The sequence below is a fragment of the Tachypleus tridentatus genome, unplaced genomic scaffold, assembly GCF_004210375.1.
Source record: "Tachypleus tridentatus isolate NWPU-2018 unplaced genomic scaffold, ASM421037v1 Hic_cluster_1, whole genome shotgun sequence".
In the NCBI taxonomy this organism is placed as follows: domain Eukaryota; kingdom Metazoa; phylum Arthropoda; class Merostomata; order Xiphosura; family Limulidae; genus Tachypleus; species Tachypleus tridentatus.
The window spans coordinates 31,724,961-31,743,943 of record NW_027467777.1 but is presented as its reverse complement, the minus strand read 5'-3'; the positions used below and the strand labels follow the sequence as shown (position 1 = coordinate 31,743,943).

The 18,983-nt window shown below is 35.8% G+C and overlaps 1 protein-coding gene across 1 annotated transcript in view; it reads left to right on the top strand.

Annotated features, from left to right (window-relative positions):
• The window catches only part of LOC143242045 (putative peptidase C1-like protein F26E4.3), a 65,663-nt gene extending 53,184 nt beyond the window's left edge, over window positions 1-12,479 (top strand). The window contains exon 12 of the mRNA XM_076485387.1: window positions 10,133-12,479. Within this exon, the coding sequence (XP_076341502.1) occupies window positions 10,133-10,276 (144 nt within the window). The 3' untranslated portion in view covers window positions 10,277-12,479. The remainder of the gene's footprint in view (window positions 1-10,132) is intronic.
• Window positions 12,480-18,983: the final 6,504 nt, after the last annotated feature.

The window sequence follows — 18,983 nt, the reverse complement described above, 5'->3', positions numbered from 1 at the left end:
GGTGTAGTCATGTTATGTAGCTTTACAGTAACTGTGTGGTCATGTTATGTAGCTTTACAGTAACTGGTGTGGTCATGTTATGTAGCTTTACAGTAACTGGTGTAGTCATGTTATTTAGCTTTACAGTAACTGGTGTGGTCATGTTATGTAGCTTTACAGTAACTGGTGTAGTCATGTTATGTAGCTTTACAGTAACTGGTGTGGTCATGTTATGTAGCTTTACAGTAACTGGTGTGGTCATGTTATGTAGCTTTACAGTAACTGGTGTAGTCATGTTATGTAGCTTTACAGTAACTAGTGTAGTCATGTTATGTAGCTTTACAGTAACTGGTGTAGTCATGTTATGTAGCTTTTCAGTAACTGGTGTGGTCATGTTATGTAGCTTTACAGTAACTGGTGTAGTCATGTTATGTAGCTTTACAGTAACTGTTGTAGTCATGTTATGTAGCTTTACAGTAACTGGTGTGGTCATGTTATGTAGCTTTACAGTAACTGGTGTAGTCATGTTATGTAGCTTTACAGTAACTGGTGTAGTCATGTTATGTAGCTTTACAGTAACTGGTGTGGTCATGTTATGTAGCTTTACAGTAACTGGTGTGAATCATGTTATGTAGCTTTACAGTAACTGTTGTAGTCATGTTATGTAGCTTTACAGTAACTGGTGTAGTCATGTTATGTAGCTTTACAGTAACTGGTGTGGTCATGTTATGTAGCTTTACAGTAACTGTTGTAGTCATGTTATGTAGCATTACAGTAACTGGTGTAGTCATGTTATGTAGCTTTACAGTAACTGGTGTGGTCATGTTATGTAGCATTACAGTAACTGGTGTAGTCATGTTATGTAGCTTTACAGCAACTGTTGTAGTCATGTTATGTAGCTTTATTGTAACTGGTGTGAATCATGTTATGTAGCATTACAGTAACTTTTGTAGTCATGTTATGTAGCTTTACAGTAACTGGTGTAGTCATGTTATGTAGCTTTACAGTAACTGCAGTAGTCATGTTATGTAGCTTTACAGTAACTGGTGTGGTCATGTTATGTAGCTTCATTGTTAACTGGTGTGGTCATGTTATGTAGCCTATTGTTAACTGGTGTAGTCATGTTATGTAGCTTTACAGTAACTGGTGTGGTCATGTTATGTAGCATTACAGTAACTGGTGTAGTCATGTTATGTAGCTTTACAGTAACTAGTGTAGTCCTTGTTATGTAGCTTTACAGTAACTGGTGTAGTCATGTTATGTAGCATTACAGTAACTGGTGTAGTCATGTTATGTAGCTTTACAGTAACTGGTGTGGTCATGTTATGTAGCTTTATTGTTAACTGGTGTAGTCATGTTATGTAGCTTTACAGTAACTGGTGTGGTCATGTTATGTAGCTTTACAGTAACTGGTGTAGTCATGTTATGTAGCTTCACAGTAACTGTTGTAGTCATGTTATGTAGCCTTTACAGTAACTGGTGTGGTCATGTTATGTAGCTTTACAGTAACTGGTGTAGTCATGTTATGTAGCTTCACAGTAACTAGTGTAGTCATGTTATGTAGCTTTTACAGTAACTGGTGTAGTCATGTTATGTAGCTTTTCAGTAACTGGTGTAGTCATGTTATGTAGCTTTACAGTAACTGGTGTAGTCATGTTATGTAGCTTTACAGTAACTGTTGTAGTCATGTTATGTAGCTTTACAGTAACTGGTGTGGTCATGTTATGTAGCTTTACAGTAACTGGTGTAGTCATGTTATGTAGCTTTATTGTAACTGGTTGTAGTCATGTTATGTAGCTTTACAGTAACTGGTGTAGTCATGTTATGTAGCATTACAGTAACTGTTGTAGTCATGTTATGTAGCTTTACAGTAACTGGTGTAGTCATGTTATGTAGCTTTACAGTAACTGGTGTAGTCATGTTATGTAGCTTCACAGTAACTGGTGTGGTCATGTTATGTAGCTTTACAGTAACTGGTGTGGTCATGTTATATAGCTTTACAGTAACTGGTGTAGTCATGTTATGTAGCTTTACAGTAACCGGTGTGTCATGTTATGTAGCTTCACAGTAACTGGTGTAGTCATGTTATGTAGCCTTTACAGTAACTGGTGTGGTCATGTTATGTAGCTTTACAGTAACTGGTTGTAGTCATGTTATGTAGCATTACAGTAACTGGTGTAGTCATGTTATGTAGCTTCACAGTAACTGGTGTGGTCATGTTATGTAGCATCACAGTAACTGGTGTAGTCATGTTATGTAGCTTCATTGTAACCCAGGTGGTCATGTTATGTAGCCTTTACAGTAACTGGTGTAGTCATGTTATGTAGCTTTACAGTAACTGGTGTGATCATGTTATGTAGCTTTACAGTAACTGGTGTAGTCATGTTATGTAGCCTTTACAGTAACTGGTGTAGTCATGTTATGTAGCTTTACAGTAACTGTTGTAAGTCATGTTATGTAGCTTTACAGTAACTGGTGTGGTCATGTTATGTAGCTTTACAGTAACTGGTGTAGTCATGTTATGTAGCTTTACAGTAACTGGTGTAGTCATGTTATGTAGCTTTACAGTAACTGGTGTAGTCATGTTATGTAGCTTTACAGTAACTGGTGTGGTCATGTTATGTAGCTTTACAGTAACTGGTGTAGTCATGTTATGTAGCTTTACAGTAACTGTTGTAATATGTTATGTAGCTTTACAGTAACTGGTGTAGTCATGTTATGTAGCTTTACAGTAACTGGTGTGGTCATGTTATGTAGCTTTACAGTAACTGTTGTAGTCATGTTATGTAGCATTACAGTAACTGGTGTAGTCATGTTATGTAGCTTTACAGTAACTGGTGTATCATGTTATGTAGCATTACAGTAACTGGTGTAGTCATGTTATGTAGCTTTACAGTAACTGTTGTAGTCATGTTATGTAGCTTTACAGTAACTGGTGTAGTCATGTTATGTAGCATTACAGTAACTTTTGTAGTCATGTTATGTAGCTTTACAGTAACTGGTGCAGTCATGTTATGTAGCTTTACAGTAACTGGTGTGGTCATGTTATGTAGCTTTACAGTAACTGGTGTAGTCATGTTATGTAGCTTTACAGTAACTAGTGTGGTCATGTTATGTAGCTTTACAGTAACTGTTGTAGTCATGTTATGTAGCATTACAGTAACTGGTGTATTCATGTTATGTAGCTTTACAGTAACTGGTGTGGTCATGTTATGTAGCATTACAGTAACTGGTGTAGTCATGTTATGTAGCTTTACAGTAACTGTTGTAGTCATGTTATGTAGCTTTACAGTAACTGGTGTAGTCATGTTATGTAGCATTACAGTAACTGTTGTAGTCATGTTATGTAGCTTTACAGTAACTGGTGTAGTCATGTTATGTAGCTTTACAGTAACTGGTGTAGTCATGTTATGTAGCTTTACAGTAACTGGTGTGGTCATGTTATGTAGCTTTACAGTAACTGGTGTGGTCATGTTATGTAGCTTTACAGTAACTGGTGTAGTCATGTTATTTAGCTTTACAGTAACTGGTGTGGTCATGTTATGTAGCTTTTACAGTAACTGGTGTGAATCATGTTATGTAGCCTTTACAGTAACTGGTGTGGTCATGTTATGTAGCTTTACAGTAACTGTTGTAGTCATGTTATGTAGCATTACAGTAACTGGTGTAGTCATGTTATGTAGCTTTACAGTAACTGGTGTGGTCATGTTATGTAGCATTACAGTAACTGGTGTAGTCATGTTATGTAGCTTTACAGTAACTGTTGTAGTCATGTTATGTAGCTTTACAGTAACTGGTGTAGTCATGTTATGTAGCATTACAGTAACTGTTAGAATCATGTTATGTAGCTTTACAGTAACTGGTGTAGTCATGTTATGTAGCTTTACAGTAACTGGTGTAATAGTCATGTTATGTAGCTTTACAGTAACTGGTGTGGTCATGTTATGTAGCTTTACAGTAACTGGTGTGGTCATGTTATGTAGCTTTACAGTAACTGTTGTAGTCATGTTATGTAGCTCTACAGTAACTGGTGTGGTCATGTTATGTAGCTTTACAGTAACTGGTGTGAGTCATGTTATGTAGCTTTACAGTAACTGTTGTAGTCATGTTATGTAGCTTTATTGTTAACTGTTGTTGTCATGTTATGTAGCTTTACAGTAACTGGTTGTTGTCATGTTATGTAGCTTTACAGTAACTGTTGTTGTCATGTTATGTAGCTTTACAGTAACTGGTGTGTTCATGTTATGTAGCTTTACAGTAACTGGTGTAGTCATGTTATGTAGCTTACAGTAACTGGTGTAATCATGTTATGTAGCTTTACAGTAACCCAGGTGGTTATGTTATGTAGCCATACAGTAACTGGTGTGTCATGTTATGTAGCTTTACAGTAACCAGGTGGTCATGTTATGTAGCTTTACAGTAACTGGTGTGGTCATGTTATGTAGCTTTACAGTAACTGGTGTGGTCATGTTGTGTAGCTTTACAGCAACTGGTGTGGTCATGTTATGTAGCTTTACAGTAACTGGTTTAGTCATGTTATATAGCTTTATTAGTTAACTGGTGTAGTCATGTTATGTAGCTTTATTGTAACTGGTGTAGTCATGTTATGTAGCTTTACAGTAACTGGTGTAGTCATGTTATGTAGCTTTACAGTAACTGGTGTGGTCATGTTATGTAGCTTTACAGTAACTGTTGTAGTCATGTTATGTAGCATTACAGTAACTGGTGTAGTCATGTTATGTAGCTTTACAGTAACTGGTGTGGTCATGTTATGTAGCATCACAGTAACTGGTGTAGTCATGTTATGTAGCTTTACAGTAACTGGTTGTAGTCATGTTATGTAGCTTTACAGTAACTGGTGTAGTCATGTTATGTAGCATTACAGTAACTGGTTGTAGTCATGTTATGTAGCTTCATTAGTAACTGGTGTATCATGTTATGTAGCTTTACAGTAACTGGTGTAGTCATGTTATGTAGCTTTATTGTTAACTGTTGTAGTCATGTTATGTAGCTTTACAGTAACTGGTGTGGTCATGTTATGTAGCTTTATTAGCAATCTGGTGTGGTCATGTTATGTAGCTTTACAGTAACTGTTAGAATCATGTTATGTAGCTCCACAGTAACTGGTGTGGTCATGTTATGTAGCTTTACAGTAACTGGTGTAGTCATGTTATGTAGCTTTACAGTAACTGTTGTAGTCATGTTATGTAGCTTTATTGTTAACTGTTGTTGTCATGTTATGTAGCTTTACAGTAACTGTTGTTGTCATGTTATGTAGCTTTACAGTAACTGGTGTGTTCATGTTATGTAGCTTTACAGTAACTGGTGTAGTCATGTTATGTAGCTTTACAGTAACTGGTGTAGTCATGTTATGTAGCTTTACAGTAACTTGTGTGGTTATGTTATGTAGCTATACAGTAACTGGTGTGGTCATGTTATGTAGCTTTACAGTAACTTGTGTGGTCATGTTATGTAGCTTTATAGTAACTGGTGTGGTCATGTTATGTAGCTTTACAGTAACTGGTGTGGTCATGTTGTGTAGCTTTACAGTAACTGGTGTGGTCATGTTATGTAGCTTTACAGTAACTGGTTTGAATCATGTTATATAGCTTTACAGTAACTGGTGTAGTCATGTTATGTAGCTTTACAGTAACTGGTGTAGTCATGTTATGTAGCTTTACAGTAACTGGTGTAGTGATGTTATGTAGATTTATGGTGTAGTCATGTTATGTAGCTTTACAGTAACTGGTGTAGTCATGTTATGTAGCTTTACAGTAACTGTTGTAGTCATGTTATGTAGCTTTACAGTAACTGGTGTGGTCATGTTATGTAGCTTTACAGTAACTGGTGTAGTCATGTTATGTAGCTTTACAGTAACTAGTGTAGTCATGTTATGTAGCTTTACAGTAACTGGTGTAATACATGTTATGTAGCTTTACAGTAACTGGTGTAGTCATGTTATGTAGCTTTACAGTAACTGGTGTAGTCATGTTATGTAGCTTTACAGTAACTGGTGTAGTCATGTTATGTAGCTTTACAGTAACTGGTGTGGTCATGTTATGTAGCTTCACAGTAACTGGTGTGGTCATGTTATGTAGCTTTATTGTAACTGGTGTAGTCATGTTATGTAGCCTTTACAGTAACTGGTGTGGTCATGTTATGTAGCTTTACAGTAACTGGTGTAGTCATGTTATGTAGCTTTACAGCAACTGGTGTGGTCATGTTATGTAGCTTTACAGTAACTGTTGTAGTCATGTTATGTAGCTTTATTGTAACTGGTGTGGTCATGTTATGTAGCTTTACAGTAACTGGTGTAGTCATGTTATGTAGCTTTACAGTAACTGGTGTAGTCATGTTATGTAGCTTTATTGTAACTGGTGTGGTCATGTTATGTAGCTTTACAGTAACTGGTGTGGTAATGTTATGTAGCTTTACAGTAACTGGTGTGGTCATGTTATGTAGCTTTATTGTAACTGGTGTGGTCATGTTATGTAGCTTTACAGTAACTGTTGTAGTCATGTTATGTAGCATCACAGTAACTGGTGTAGTCATGTTATGTAGCCTTACAGTAACTGGTGTGTCATGTTATGTAGCATTACAGTAACTGGTAGTCATGTTATGTAGCTTTACAGTAACTGTTGTAGTCATGTTATGTAGCTTTACAGTAACTGGTGTAGTCATGTTATGTAGCATTACAGTAACTTTTGTAGTCATGTTATGTAGCTTTACAGTAACTGGTGTAGTCATGTTATGTAGCTTTACAGTAACTGGTGTAGTCATGTTATGTAGCTTTACAGTAACTGGTGTAGTCATGTTATGTAGCTTTACAGTAACTGGTGTGGTCATGTTATGTAGCTTTACAGTAACTGGTGTGGTCATGTTATGTAGCTTTACAGTAACTGGTGTGGTCATGTTATGTAGCTTTACAGTAACTGGTGTGGTCATGTTATGTAGCATTACAGTAACTGGTGTAGTCATGTTATGTAGCTTTACAGTAACTAGTGTAGTCATGTTATGTAGCTTTACAGTAACTGGTGTAGTCATGTTATGTAGCATTACAGTAACTGTTGTAGTCATGTTATGTAGCTTTACAGTAACTGGTGTAGTCATGTTATGTAGCTTTACAGTAACTGGTGTGGTCATGTTATGTAGCTTTACAGTAACTGGTGTAGTCATGTTATGTAGCTTTACAGTAACTGGTGTGTCATGTTATGTAGCTTTACAGTAACTGGTGTAGTCATGTTATGTAGCTTTACAGTAACTGGTTGTAGTCATGTTATGTAGCTTTACAGTAACTGGTGTGGTCATGTTATGTAGCTTTACAGTAACTGGTGTAGTCATGTTATGTAGCTTTACAGTAACTAGTGTAGTCATGTTATGTAGCTTTACAGTAACTGGTGTAGTCATGTTATGTAGCTTTCAGTAACTGGTGTGGTCATGTTATGTAGCTTTACAGTAACTGGTGTAGTCATGTTATGTAGCTTTACAGTAACTGTTGTAGTCATGTGATGTAGCTTTACAGTAACTGGTGTGGTCATGTTATGTAGCTTTACAGTAACTGGTGTAGTCATGTTATGTAGCTTTACAGTAACTGGTGTGGTCATGTTATGTAGCTTTACAGTAACTGTTGTAGTCATGTTATGTAGCATTACAGTAACTGGTGTATTCATGTTATGTAGCTTTACAGTAACTGGTGTGGTCATGTTATGTAGCATTACAGTAACTGGTGTAGTCATGTTATGTAGCTTTACAGTAACTGTTGTAGTCATGTTATGTAGCTTTACAGTAACTGGTGTAGTCATGTTATGTAGCATTACAGTAACTGGTGTAGTCATGTTATGTAGCTTTACAGTAACTGGTGTAGTCATGTTATGTAGCTTTACAGTAACTGGTGTGGTCATGTTATGTAGCTTTACAGTAACTGGTGTGGTCATGTTATATAGCTTTACAGTAACTGGTGTAGTCATGTTATGTAGCTTTACAGTAACTGGTGTGGTCATGTTATGTAGCTTTACAGTAACTGGTGTAGTCATGTTATGTAGCTTTACAGTAACTGGTGTGGTCATGTTATGTAGCTTTACAGTAACTGTTGTAGTCATGTTATGTAGCATTACAGTAACTGGTGTAGTCATGTTATGTAGCTTTACAGTAACTGGTGTGGTCATGTTATGTAGCATTACAGTAACTGGTGTAGTCATGTTATGTAGCTTTACAGTAACTGTTGTAGTCATGTTATGTAGCTTTACAGTAACTAGTGTAGTCATGTTATGTAGCATTACAGTAACTGTTGTAGTCATGTTATGTAGCTTTACAGTAACTGGTGTAGTCATGTTATGTAGCTTTACAGTAACTGGTGTAGTCATGTTATGTAGCTTTACAGTAACTGTTGTAGTCATGTTATGTAGCTTTACAGTAACTGGTGTGGTCATGTTATGTAGCTTTACAGTACCTGGTGTGGTCATGTTATGTAGCTTTACAGTAACTGTTGTAGTCATGTTATGTAGCTCTACAGTAACTGGTGTGGTCATGTTATGTAGCTTTACAGTAACTGGTGTAGTCATGTTATGTAGCTTTACAGTAACTGTTGTAGTCATGTTATGTAGCTTTACAGCAACTGTTGTTGTCATGTTATGTAGCTTTACAGTAACTGTTGTTGTCATGTTATGTAGCTTTACAGTAACTGGTGTGTTCATGTTATGTAGCTTTACAGTAACTGGTGTGGTCATGTTATGTAGCTTTACAGTAACTGGTGTAGTCATGTTATGTAGCTTTACAGTAACTTGTGTGGTTATGTTATGTAGCTATACAGTAACTGGTGTGGTCATGTTATGTAGCTTTACAGTAACCAGGTGGTCATGTTATGTAGCTTTACAGTAACTGGTGTGGTCATGTTATGTAGCTTTACAGTAACTGGTGTGGTCATGTTGTGTAGCTTTACAGTAACTGGTGTGGTCATGTTATGTAGCTTTACAGTAACTGGTTTAGTCATGTTATATAGCTTTACAGTAACTGGTGTAGTCATGTTATGTAGCTTTACAGTAACTGGTGTAGTCATGTTATGTAGCTATACAGTAACTGGTGTAGTGATGTTATGTAGATTTATGGTGTAGTCATGTTATGTAGCATTACAGTAACTGGTGTAGTCATGTTATGTGCTCTATAGTTTGATTTGTGAGTGACAAGACTTTGCCACAAATGTATCTTTACGACTTTTAATAAACGTGAACATTAATATATAACACATAGTTTGTAATTAATAAACATAAGTGTGTGTATCAGAGATTATTTAATATATTCACACACTAGTGTGCTGGATTCATGTTTCCCATGAGTTTAGGTGTGGTTTGTGGTTAACCTATGTCTTCAAGGACAGAAAAGACAGTTAAAAATAAAACTGTACAAACGTGATTTGGACGTAAATAAAGTGTATATTAAACTGTGAAATATTTATATCAGTTGTATCTATGATACTTCTGTGTGTTACGACAAAGTCCAACAGTCTAATTGGTAGGTTTAGATGGAATTCATTACCTAGTCTAGTATAACCTAATTCGTAAGCAACCTATAATTATTGTATTTTCTTTAAATGAGCGTCTAATCACATGATGTTGTAGGGATCGTAACTTTAATACAGCACTTGTTTGTTTTTAATATTTTACCGGGCACAGCATGGCCAGATGGTTAAGGCACTCGACTCATAATCTGAGGGCCGCGGGTTCGAATCCCCGTCACACTAGACATGCTCGCCATTTCAGCCGTGGGTGCGTTATAATGTAACGGTCAATCCTACTAGTCGTTGGTAAAAGAGTAACCCCAGAGTTAGCGGTAGGTGGTGATGACTAGCTCGAAATTCAAAAACAATATTTTTACCAACTCACGGTGTGACACGTATATCTCTAGAGGTAAATAATATTGTAATTATGCGATTCTCTGTCTCTCTACTTACGTAGGAACAGTGAATTTCTTACATAGGTTGTATTTCTTCTCACAGTAGAACAGTGGATATTGAATAGACTTACAACGGTAAAATTCTGTGTTCGATTCGTCGCAGTAGACATAGCAGAGGGCGCAATGTGTCTCTGTTCTAAACAAACAAACAGTATTACATTTCACAGTTTATTTCATTATTTTGGGTTTTGTTCTGGTTTTACAGATCTGCGCTAACTCCTGGGGATCCGGATGGGGCGAAGATGGCTACTTTCGAATCATCAGAGGTCAGAACGAATGTGACATAGAGACCTTCGTTGTTGGAGTGTGGGCGAAAAGAAACAGCCTGAGAAGAACTAATGCCGGTTAATAAAACAGCTTTCCTCCCTCAATAAACCTACATAAAATCAAACTAATTTACTAAGGGAGTAGCAGTCTTAGGTGAATATTTCTGACAGTAAAAGGAAGTTAAATGGTTTTTAATTTTTACACTTGCTTAGTTGTTGTTTTTTTAAATAAAAGTAATGTTAAAAGTATAATACAGATGTCGCTTTCATATGCTATCCCACTAAAATGATCAAAATTCATTTTATTTAGACTTTACCAGCTGATGGTGGGCTCATAGTCTAGTTAATAGCTGTTTTCTTATATTTAATATCAAGATAACCTAGCAGTCTAATTGAAAATGTTATTTTTGTCCTACCCTAAATAAATGGTCAACTTTTTCCACATTTTATTTAACAACACCTTATGTTTTACTTCTTAATAAAAACTTTACATGTTCAAACAATTCACTGATAGATGATTATGTGATACGTTAACACTGAGTTGTCATGAGAAGTTCAACGTATTTACTCTCTCTTAAAGTGTATTGAAAGTTAAATAAATGTCTAACCATCTCTCTATGATATGTAATGAAATTTAATAACAGTCAGAAGTTAATTTCTTAAAATCACATAGACATGATGACGTATTAGAATTATGATTTATGTCTACAGAACGAGGATTTATTAAAAGTTTATTTTTACATCATTGAAATAAAAAACAGTTGTTGTATTCAAGTCTCTTTGTAATTTAAAACTTGCTGTCTTTTATTTAGTAGCTTAAACTAATCATAATTCTTAATATTAGATTATTAATTTTTATGTGCGTTTATAAAGGCACAATTTTAATGAATGTTAAGTTTATTTTGTGTACTACCAATGATATAATTTTAACACTTAAAAGTTATGTTTGCTTCTTTGTGTGTTACTGTTACCCAGTCGTAATAATAAAACGTTTAATTCGTTGAGACACTAATTATAAAGGTGGCTCTCAGTATTTCCGGACACTGCCAAATATTCATCTGTGATAAAATGAAAATCACGTTTTCTTGTAGCAGTATCGGTTAAGCCTATCACACGAGTTGTTTGTAATACAGTAGTGGCAATGTTTGTGAGCTGCGTTTTCATTATACAGGGTTAAAAAAAAATAAATAAGTCGTACTTTTAGCTTGATGTTAAATTGTATTGATACTGCGGGGGGACAACTAAAAATTATATAGGTAATTATGAGGTTGTGGTCCCTCTAATAATGACATTGACAACAAAAAATGGACTTAATAATTATGCGAAGTTTGGAAAGGTTTCGTTAGATCTAAAATCGTAAACAAGCAAGTTTCGTGTGAGAATTATTCTCTTTATTCTGTGTCAGTTTTCTTCATGGCTAACATTCGAGGTAGAGGTAGTTTATCCAGTTATAATACCAGTCCACCATGAAACTCAGCAGATAGCCTAGTGTGGCTTTACTATAAGAAAAACACACACCATGTGTTAACTCTAATTTATCTTTGCAGTTTTAGAACACATACGACTTACAAGTTGTGATTTATTCAAATATATAACAGTATTAGGAAAAATGAAACTATCTCTTGAATGTGATTCTTGTTTATGTAGGTATCTACATGATAGCACATTAATTTATAGGAAAAATGTTATCATTTTTTGTTGTTTTCCTAACCCTCGTTTAGACATAAAGTTGACATGTCCATTCTATAAAAACTTGGAGGTATTAATCTAACTGAGTTACTTGTTATTTAGGGAAAACGTGTTTCGGCCAGAATTTCGCAAATCATGTTGTTTTTAAAATAATTCCTTCGGTGTTGTTATTCAACAACCTTAAACTATTCTAGACGTAAGGACGTATTATATTTTCCTGATACTGAACTCTGATTGGCTGTCGCGGCTAAGTCTAGATAGGCTTATCTCACTTTTTCTGTTCGAAAAGAAACAGCAAGGTTTTATGTGTATGATTTTTATTGTCTGTGAACTTCAGTAAAAGTAAAAACAAATTTGTTTTTTGAAATGAATGAAGAGTGCTATTTTTTGTATTTCATTTTTTATTAATCCAAATTTTAGCGAAATTCAATTTGCTTTATATGTATAAACTTAGCATACTTTAATGTAAGTAGGCTTAACTCGCTAATTTCTTGGTATCTTAAACTCCAATTTTAATCACTTTTATAACTACAGTATAACTATAGGTTAAATTCACTTTAAAATAACCGAATCAAATAAACTTATTGTATTTGGAAATTATGTCCTTTGTTTTTGCCTTGGTCAGTATTTGTTTTTCAACTTTCAAGCTAGTAATTTAAAAATAAGTATTTGTTGATTCAGTTCACATTGAAAATTGTTTTCAGTACTACATGATTTTAACTTGTTTTTAAAATCCTGTTAAAATACCAAGTAATTAATTATTTTGAGGTTTCCAAATTACATAACGAACAACAAGTGAGCTATAGTAAAGATATTTTACCAAGTATTTCGAACCATCAGTACTGGTTACAGACAGACGATGGTTTTAAATATTACAAATATAAATCAATATTTTACGTAAGTTTAAATATTCTACGTGATATTTATATGCAAAAACGGCTCGTTTGGGCTGAGAAAACACTTTACATAGAAGAGCGAACAACGTTTCGACCTTCTTCGGTCATCGTCAGGTTCACAAAGAAAGAGGTAACTGACCGGAAGCTGACCACATGTTTGAAAGGGGTTGTGTAACTGTGTGTCGAAATGTAGAGGGCGGTATTAGATGTTTGAATATATAATTTTATTTATTATATTAATATAGGTATAAAGGCGTTCCTTTATATTGGTTTATTTTGGGTTTAAGTTGTTGTATAAGTAAGGCTTCTTTAATTTTACGTTTGTTTATGTTTGTTTCTTTATTTAGTATTTGAGTGTTTTCTATGGTTATGTTGTGTTTATTTGACTTGCAGTGTTCGAAAACGTGTGAAGGTGACTTTTTATGTTCTTTGAATCTGGTTTCCATTTTTCTACTTGTTTCTCCAATATAGAAGTCGTGGCAGTTATCACATTGTATTTTATAAATAATGTTGGTGTGGTGTTTGTCAGTGTAGTTTTTTACATAGTATAGACCTCAGTTTTGTGCCGGGTTTTGAATAAATTTGGTATTAATTGGAATGTCATATTTTGTTACTAATTTTGCCAAATGTTGGTTATTTGTTTGCTGATGTCGGGAATATATGGTATACAGCAGTATATGGTTTCGTGGTTTTTTGATTCGTGAGCTGTATTTACTTTAGTTGGTTGATTTTGCTTTCTGTCTAGGTGTGTGCGTATAATGTTTTCTATGGTTTGTGGAGGAAACTTATTGATGTTGGTGAAGTATTGTTTTATTTTGTCTAATTCATCGTTAATTTTATCTGGTGAGCATAGTTTTATGGCTGTGTTTATTTGGTTTCTTAGTATGTTGAGTTTTTGTTTTGTTTCATGTGCTGAGTCCCAAGGAATGTATAGTCCAGTATGGGTGATTTTTGGTGGATTTCTGTTTGAAATTGTGTATCAGTTCTTGTAATTTTGAGGTTAAGAAATGATATTTGATTGTTTTCTTCCTGTTCACATGTGAAGTTGATGTTGGGATGTATAGAGTTAATGTGATTGAAAAAATTAAGTATGTGTTCTGTAGATTTGAATCCCGCAACCGTGTCATCTACATATCTATACCAGTATAGTGGTGGATGTAATGCTGTGTTAATTGCTTGTGTTTCAACTTGTGTCATAAAAATATTGGCTAGAACTGGTGATACTGGGTTGCCCATGCTTAGGCCGTTTGTTTGTATATAGTTTTGGTTGTTTCTTTATTTAAAGTTTGGGTGTTTTCTATGGTTATGTTGTGTTTATTTGATTTTCAGTGTTCGAAAACGTGTGAAGGTGAACACGAAGAAAGCAATCACATATCATTTCTTAACCTTAAAATTACAAGAACCGATACACAATTTAAAACAGAAATCCACCGGAAAATCACCCATACTGGACTATGCCCTCTACATTTCGACACACAGTTACACAACCCCTTTCAAACATGTGGTCAGCTTCCGGTCAGTTACCTCTTTCTTTGTGAACCTGACGATGACCGAAGAAGGTCGAAACGTTGTTCGCTCTTCTATGTAAAGTGTTTTCTCAGCCCAAACGAGCCGTTTTTGCATATAAATTTCTCAACAAGTGGGTTTCTCGTCATCACTGATTATTCTACGTGATAGTTATTGTAACAAGTTTCGTCCAAACGTTTTGTTGAAAAGGTGCTGTAATGTATGTTGAAACACTACACCATATTAACTAGAAACAAAGATAAAAAATGAAAGCTGTGTTGTTATTGGAACGTAGATTTGAGTTTGTAGAGAAACATCATGAAACGATGCGCCATTTTTCAATTAGTTCATAATAAAATAGTTTTAATCTCAGTATATCTACAAACTTTGTTAACATGAGGATATATATTTCAGTCTATTCATCTAGTTTTAGAACTTATGAGTAATTTCATTTATTCATAAAAAACTAACTAACCTGAAGTCGACAAACGTATGTGAGCTACTGTTACTGATGATGATTTATTTTGATTAGTGTAAGGCCTATTAGCATTCTAACACTGTATTTTATGGGGATTTAATTTTTAAAAATTAAAAAAGCGTATAACAGTAGTATTCCAACCGCACTATATTTCACGTATCCATTGACGACTACATGCTTAGCTAATCACTAACGGACTAGATATATAATACAGTTTCAAAAAATATAATAGGCCTTATACTAACGTTTAATGACGTATATTGTAATCATATCTCGCCAGTTTTCATGAGCGTCAACAGTAATGTGTCACATCTTGTATCAGCCATAGCAAGAACGAAAGATAAAGCACGTGCCGTAATCAAAACAACACCGATCTTTTGTTTTTATTCTGTTGTTTTTTTCGTCATAATTGTTGCTGTAAAATATGACAGAGGTAATTCTTGTGCAGTTAATGGTTGTTCACATAATTGCTGAAAACTGAATACATGAAATGAATTTATGTGTGAAACAAACGGAAAATTGCATGAAGTCAGCATGTGTTTAATCTTGTTTATATTCGTTCTATGCCATCTGATAAGCCAACAAAGCTTGAATAGATTAAACTCATTAACCAAAAGAACATTACAGAAGAAAGTGTGTGTTTGTTCCAAGCACTATTTAGAAGACGGAGATTAACACATGTCCAAAGATTAAAGTAACTTACGAAACTAATGCTATAACCCAGGGGTTCCCAACCTTTTGGCACTTGCGACCCCTTACCTAAAAGTTTGAAACCCATGTGGCCCCCCTACTTTGGGCTTACTATCAGCAGCTTAATTTTTCTTTTATTTTCTGTGAAGGAGAGGGAAAGAAACATCTAAAAAAATATTTTAAAATTCTGTAATTATTTATTAGCAAATTAAATCACACTGGTCCAACCTGAATTCACAAAAAGAACATATATTTCCTAAAATAATATTAACATAGGTTTGAACAGCTATCCAACCCAGCTAGTGAGATGCCTGATGTTGCATTTCAGCAGCAAGCTTTGAAATTCGTGGCCGAGCGTTTGTTAGATCCAGTCTCATGTCATCTCCAACATCCAATCTGTTCCTATTCTTTGTTTTTATATTGACAAGAGTGGAAAAACCTGCCTCACACAAGTAGGTAGAAGCAAATGGAACAAGGACACGTAAAGCTATCATGCTGACTTTGGAGTATGACTGATACATAGCGCACCAGAACTGAGTCACGGATTTCACCTTGAAGAGATCACGAGCTGAAGAGTCGTTCCTTAGATCCAGAAATTCATCTTGGATATCATATGGGATACTGGATACATCAAGTTCAGTACAAAATGGGTTCCTTACCAGGGCCTCCTGTTTCTGTGATAGCTCAGGGGAAGTAACGCTCGACTTCCTTTTCTAGAGACTGAAGATGTTCGGTAATCTCATTCTTGAGGAACTGATCCAGTTGGATCTGAGACTCATCCGTCACTCCACAAAGTTTTTCAAACATAGTGATGTTTCCAAGATTGGTTTTCCGACGCCAGTTCTGCAGTTTGGAAACAAAGGCCTGAAGACTATCTTGAAAAAGGAGAACATGTGTTTCCCTTCCTTGAAGCTTCAAATTGAGCTTGTTCAGCTGGTCAAAAATGTCGGCTAGGTACGCAACCCTTTTATTCCATGCTTCATCTTCGAAGTGAGCTAAAAGATCTTTCCTTTCTTGAGTCTCCAGGAATAGCTTTATTTCATCTTTCATTTCAAAGACACGATTAATAACGTTTCCTTTCGACAACCAACGTACTGCTGTGTAGAAGAGAAGGACTTCGTGGTCAGCATTCATGTTTTTGCATAGTTCTTTGAATAGGCGAGTCTTGAGTGCTTGAGTCTTCACATAATTTACAATTTTTATTACAGATTCGAGTACTTCCTGCAGAGAGGCAGGGAGAATCTTACTGCCGAGAGCATATCGGTGAATCATGCAGTGGATGCCCTTTGCTTGAGGTGCTAGCTTCTTTACTCTCGACTGGAATCCTGATTTCGATCCCAGCATAGCCGGTGCTCCATCCGTACAAACCCCACACACGTTTTCCCATTGAAGATCTTCGTCTTGAAAAAAGTTTAAACTTTTTCCATGACACCATCAGCTTTTGTTGTGGTTTCAAGTGCACTGCAGAATAAGAATTCGTCTTTGATGTCACCTGAATTGATGTATCTCACGAAGACAAGCAACTGAGAACATGAATTTACATCTGTTGACTCGTCGAGCTGAAAGGAGAACAAAGAGGAACCCTTGATTTCAGTCAAAACCTGTTCCTTCACATCCATAGACATTTTAGAAATGCGCCTCTGTATAGTATTATTTGACAGGGATACTTGCTGCATCTTCTTTGCACTGGCTTCTCCAAGAATAAGATTTACTGATTTCACTATGCAGGGTTTAAGAAGTGTTTCTCCAATCGTGTGAGGCTTTTTTTTGTTTAGCAATTTTGAATGCAATCTCATATGAAGCTTCCACTACGGCTGTACTCTGCTGCTGAAACGACCCACTTCTATCGATTCTTTGGCTTTTAAGACACCGTTCATGCCGTTTGAAGAAATCCAAACCCTTCTTTGAGTGTTCTGGATGTTTCGTCTCGAGATGACGCTTGAGTTTTGATGGTTTCATTGATTCTGCACCAGTTTCTCGATGCCGTCGTTGGCGAGCACAGTGGTAGCAACTCATGGCTTACTTCTGCTTACTTATCTCCTTGTTAAAATAAAATAAAAATGTTGAATAATGAACACTTTGGCAATTGTAGATCTTACACTGACTACTTGTGGGGGGTGCAGGTAGAGTAATGATGGGGTAAGTATTGGGAGGGAAGGGAGCGTGGCCAGTCGCGTCATCCACCAATCAGCAACGGACATGTGACTCACGTGTCGACAGCGAGCACACACACACACTTAATCACAGCTAAACAGACACACAAGCATACGTACATGCGCGTGCACTCACATACTTGCTACTCACTAGTACACACATACATACAGTTGCAGACACATACACTTTCACATAGGCACGCATACATACACCCATAATATCACCTAATGACATTGAACTAACGTTGCACACGTTTTGCTTTGCACCGAAACAAAAAAAAAAAAATGTAATTGATGAAATAAAATTAATGTTATCCCAAGCTACTTCTAACAAGGCTACGTGACTCCCCTACCAAGGCTTCGCGACCCCTTGGGGAATCGCGACCCACCGGTTGGGAACCGATCGGACCAAACTGTTGAAACATTGACAAAATCCAAGTGTCAAACTAAATTGACACTATGCAATGACGAAACATGCGATTTTCTATAAAGTAAATTAGACAGCTCGGTTAGCGAAACAAATAGTATTAATTCACATGGTATTTGTTATAAAACATTTGCTTAAGTTTATCACTTTTTGATAAAACTACGTGAGGGCTATCTACGATAGTCGTCTATTATTCAGCAGTGTAATACTAGATGGAAGGCAGCTATTCATTACTACACACCACCAACACTTGGGCTATTCTTTTACCAACTAATAGTAAGATTGATTGTCACATATAACGCTTTTACGGCTGAAAGGGCGAGCATGTTTGGTGCGACGAAGATTCGAACCCACGACCCTCAGATTACGAGTCGAGTGTCTTAACCCACCTGGCCATGCCGGGCAATTTACTTGACTATCAACTTTGTTATAGAGGTTTTATACGTGACAGTGACCACAGTTAAACACAGAAATGAACAGATGTTCAAATAAGGTTTTGTCAGACAAATGTAATTTTAACTTGAAGGGGGGAACAATATCTTAAAGTGAAACTTTAATGACCGACAAGTATTCTCCACATTGGTTTAGTATATGTCTCATATCGAGACTTTTAATTTTAAGGTGGAGACTAAAGATCAAATAAAATTTCACATCTGATGACTTTAGCCTCAAGTTTGGAATATCAACAAACATAGCATGCAAAGATTGTTATCCTTGGGTTTAGTCTTGACTGAACCATTGAATTAACTTATAACTAAGCTTCCAAGAATTATAACAAGAAAGTGTTATCCCAAATCTTCCATGTAAAACCGTTACTGTACAACACTAATAATTAACGGTTTAGAAACATTTAATGAGAAACCAGTCAACCTCAGGAACAAGTGAGATTTAGAGAAACAATACGTCCCACAATACAGCTAAGTGTTTGTAACAACGTGGACAGATTATACT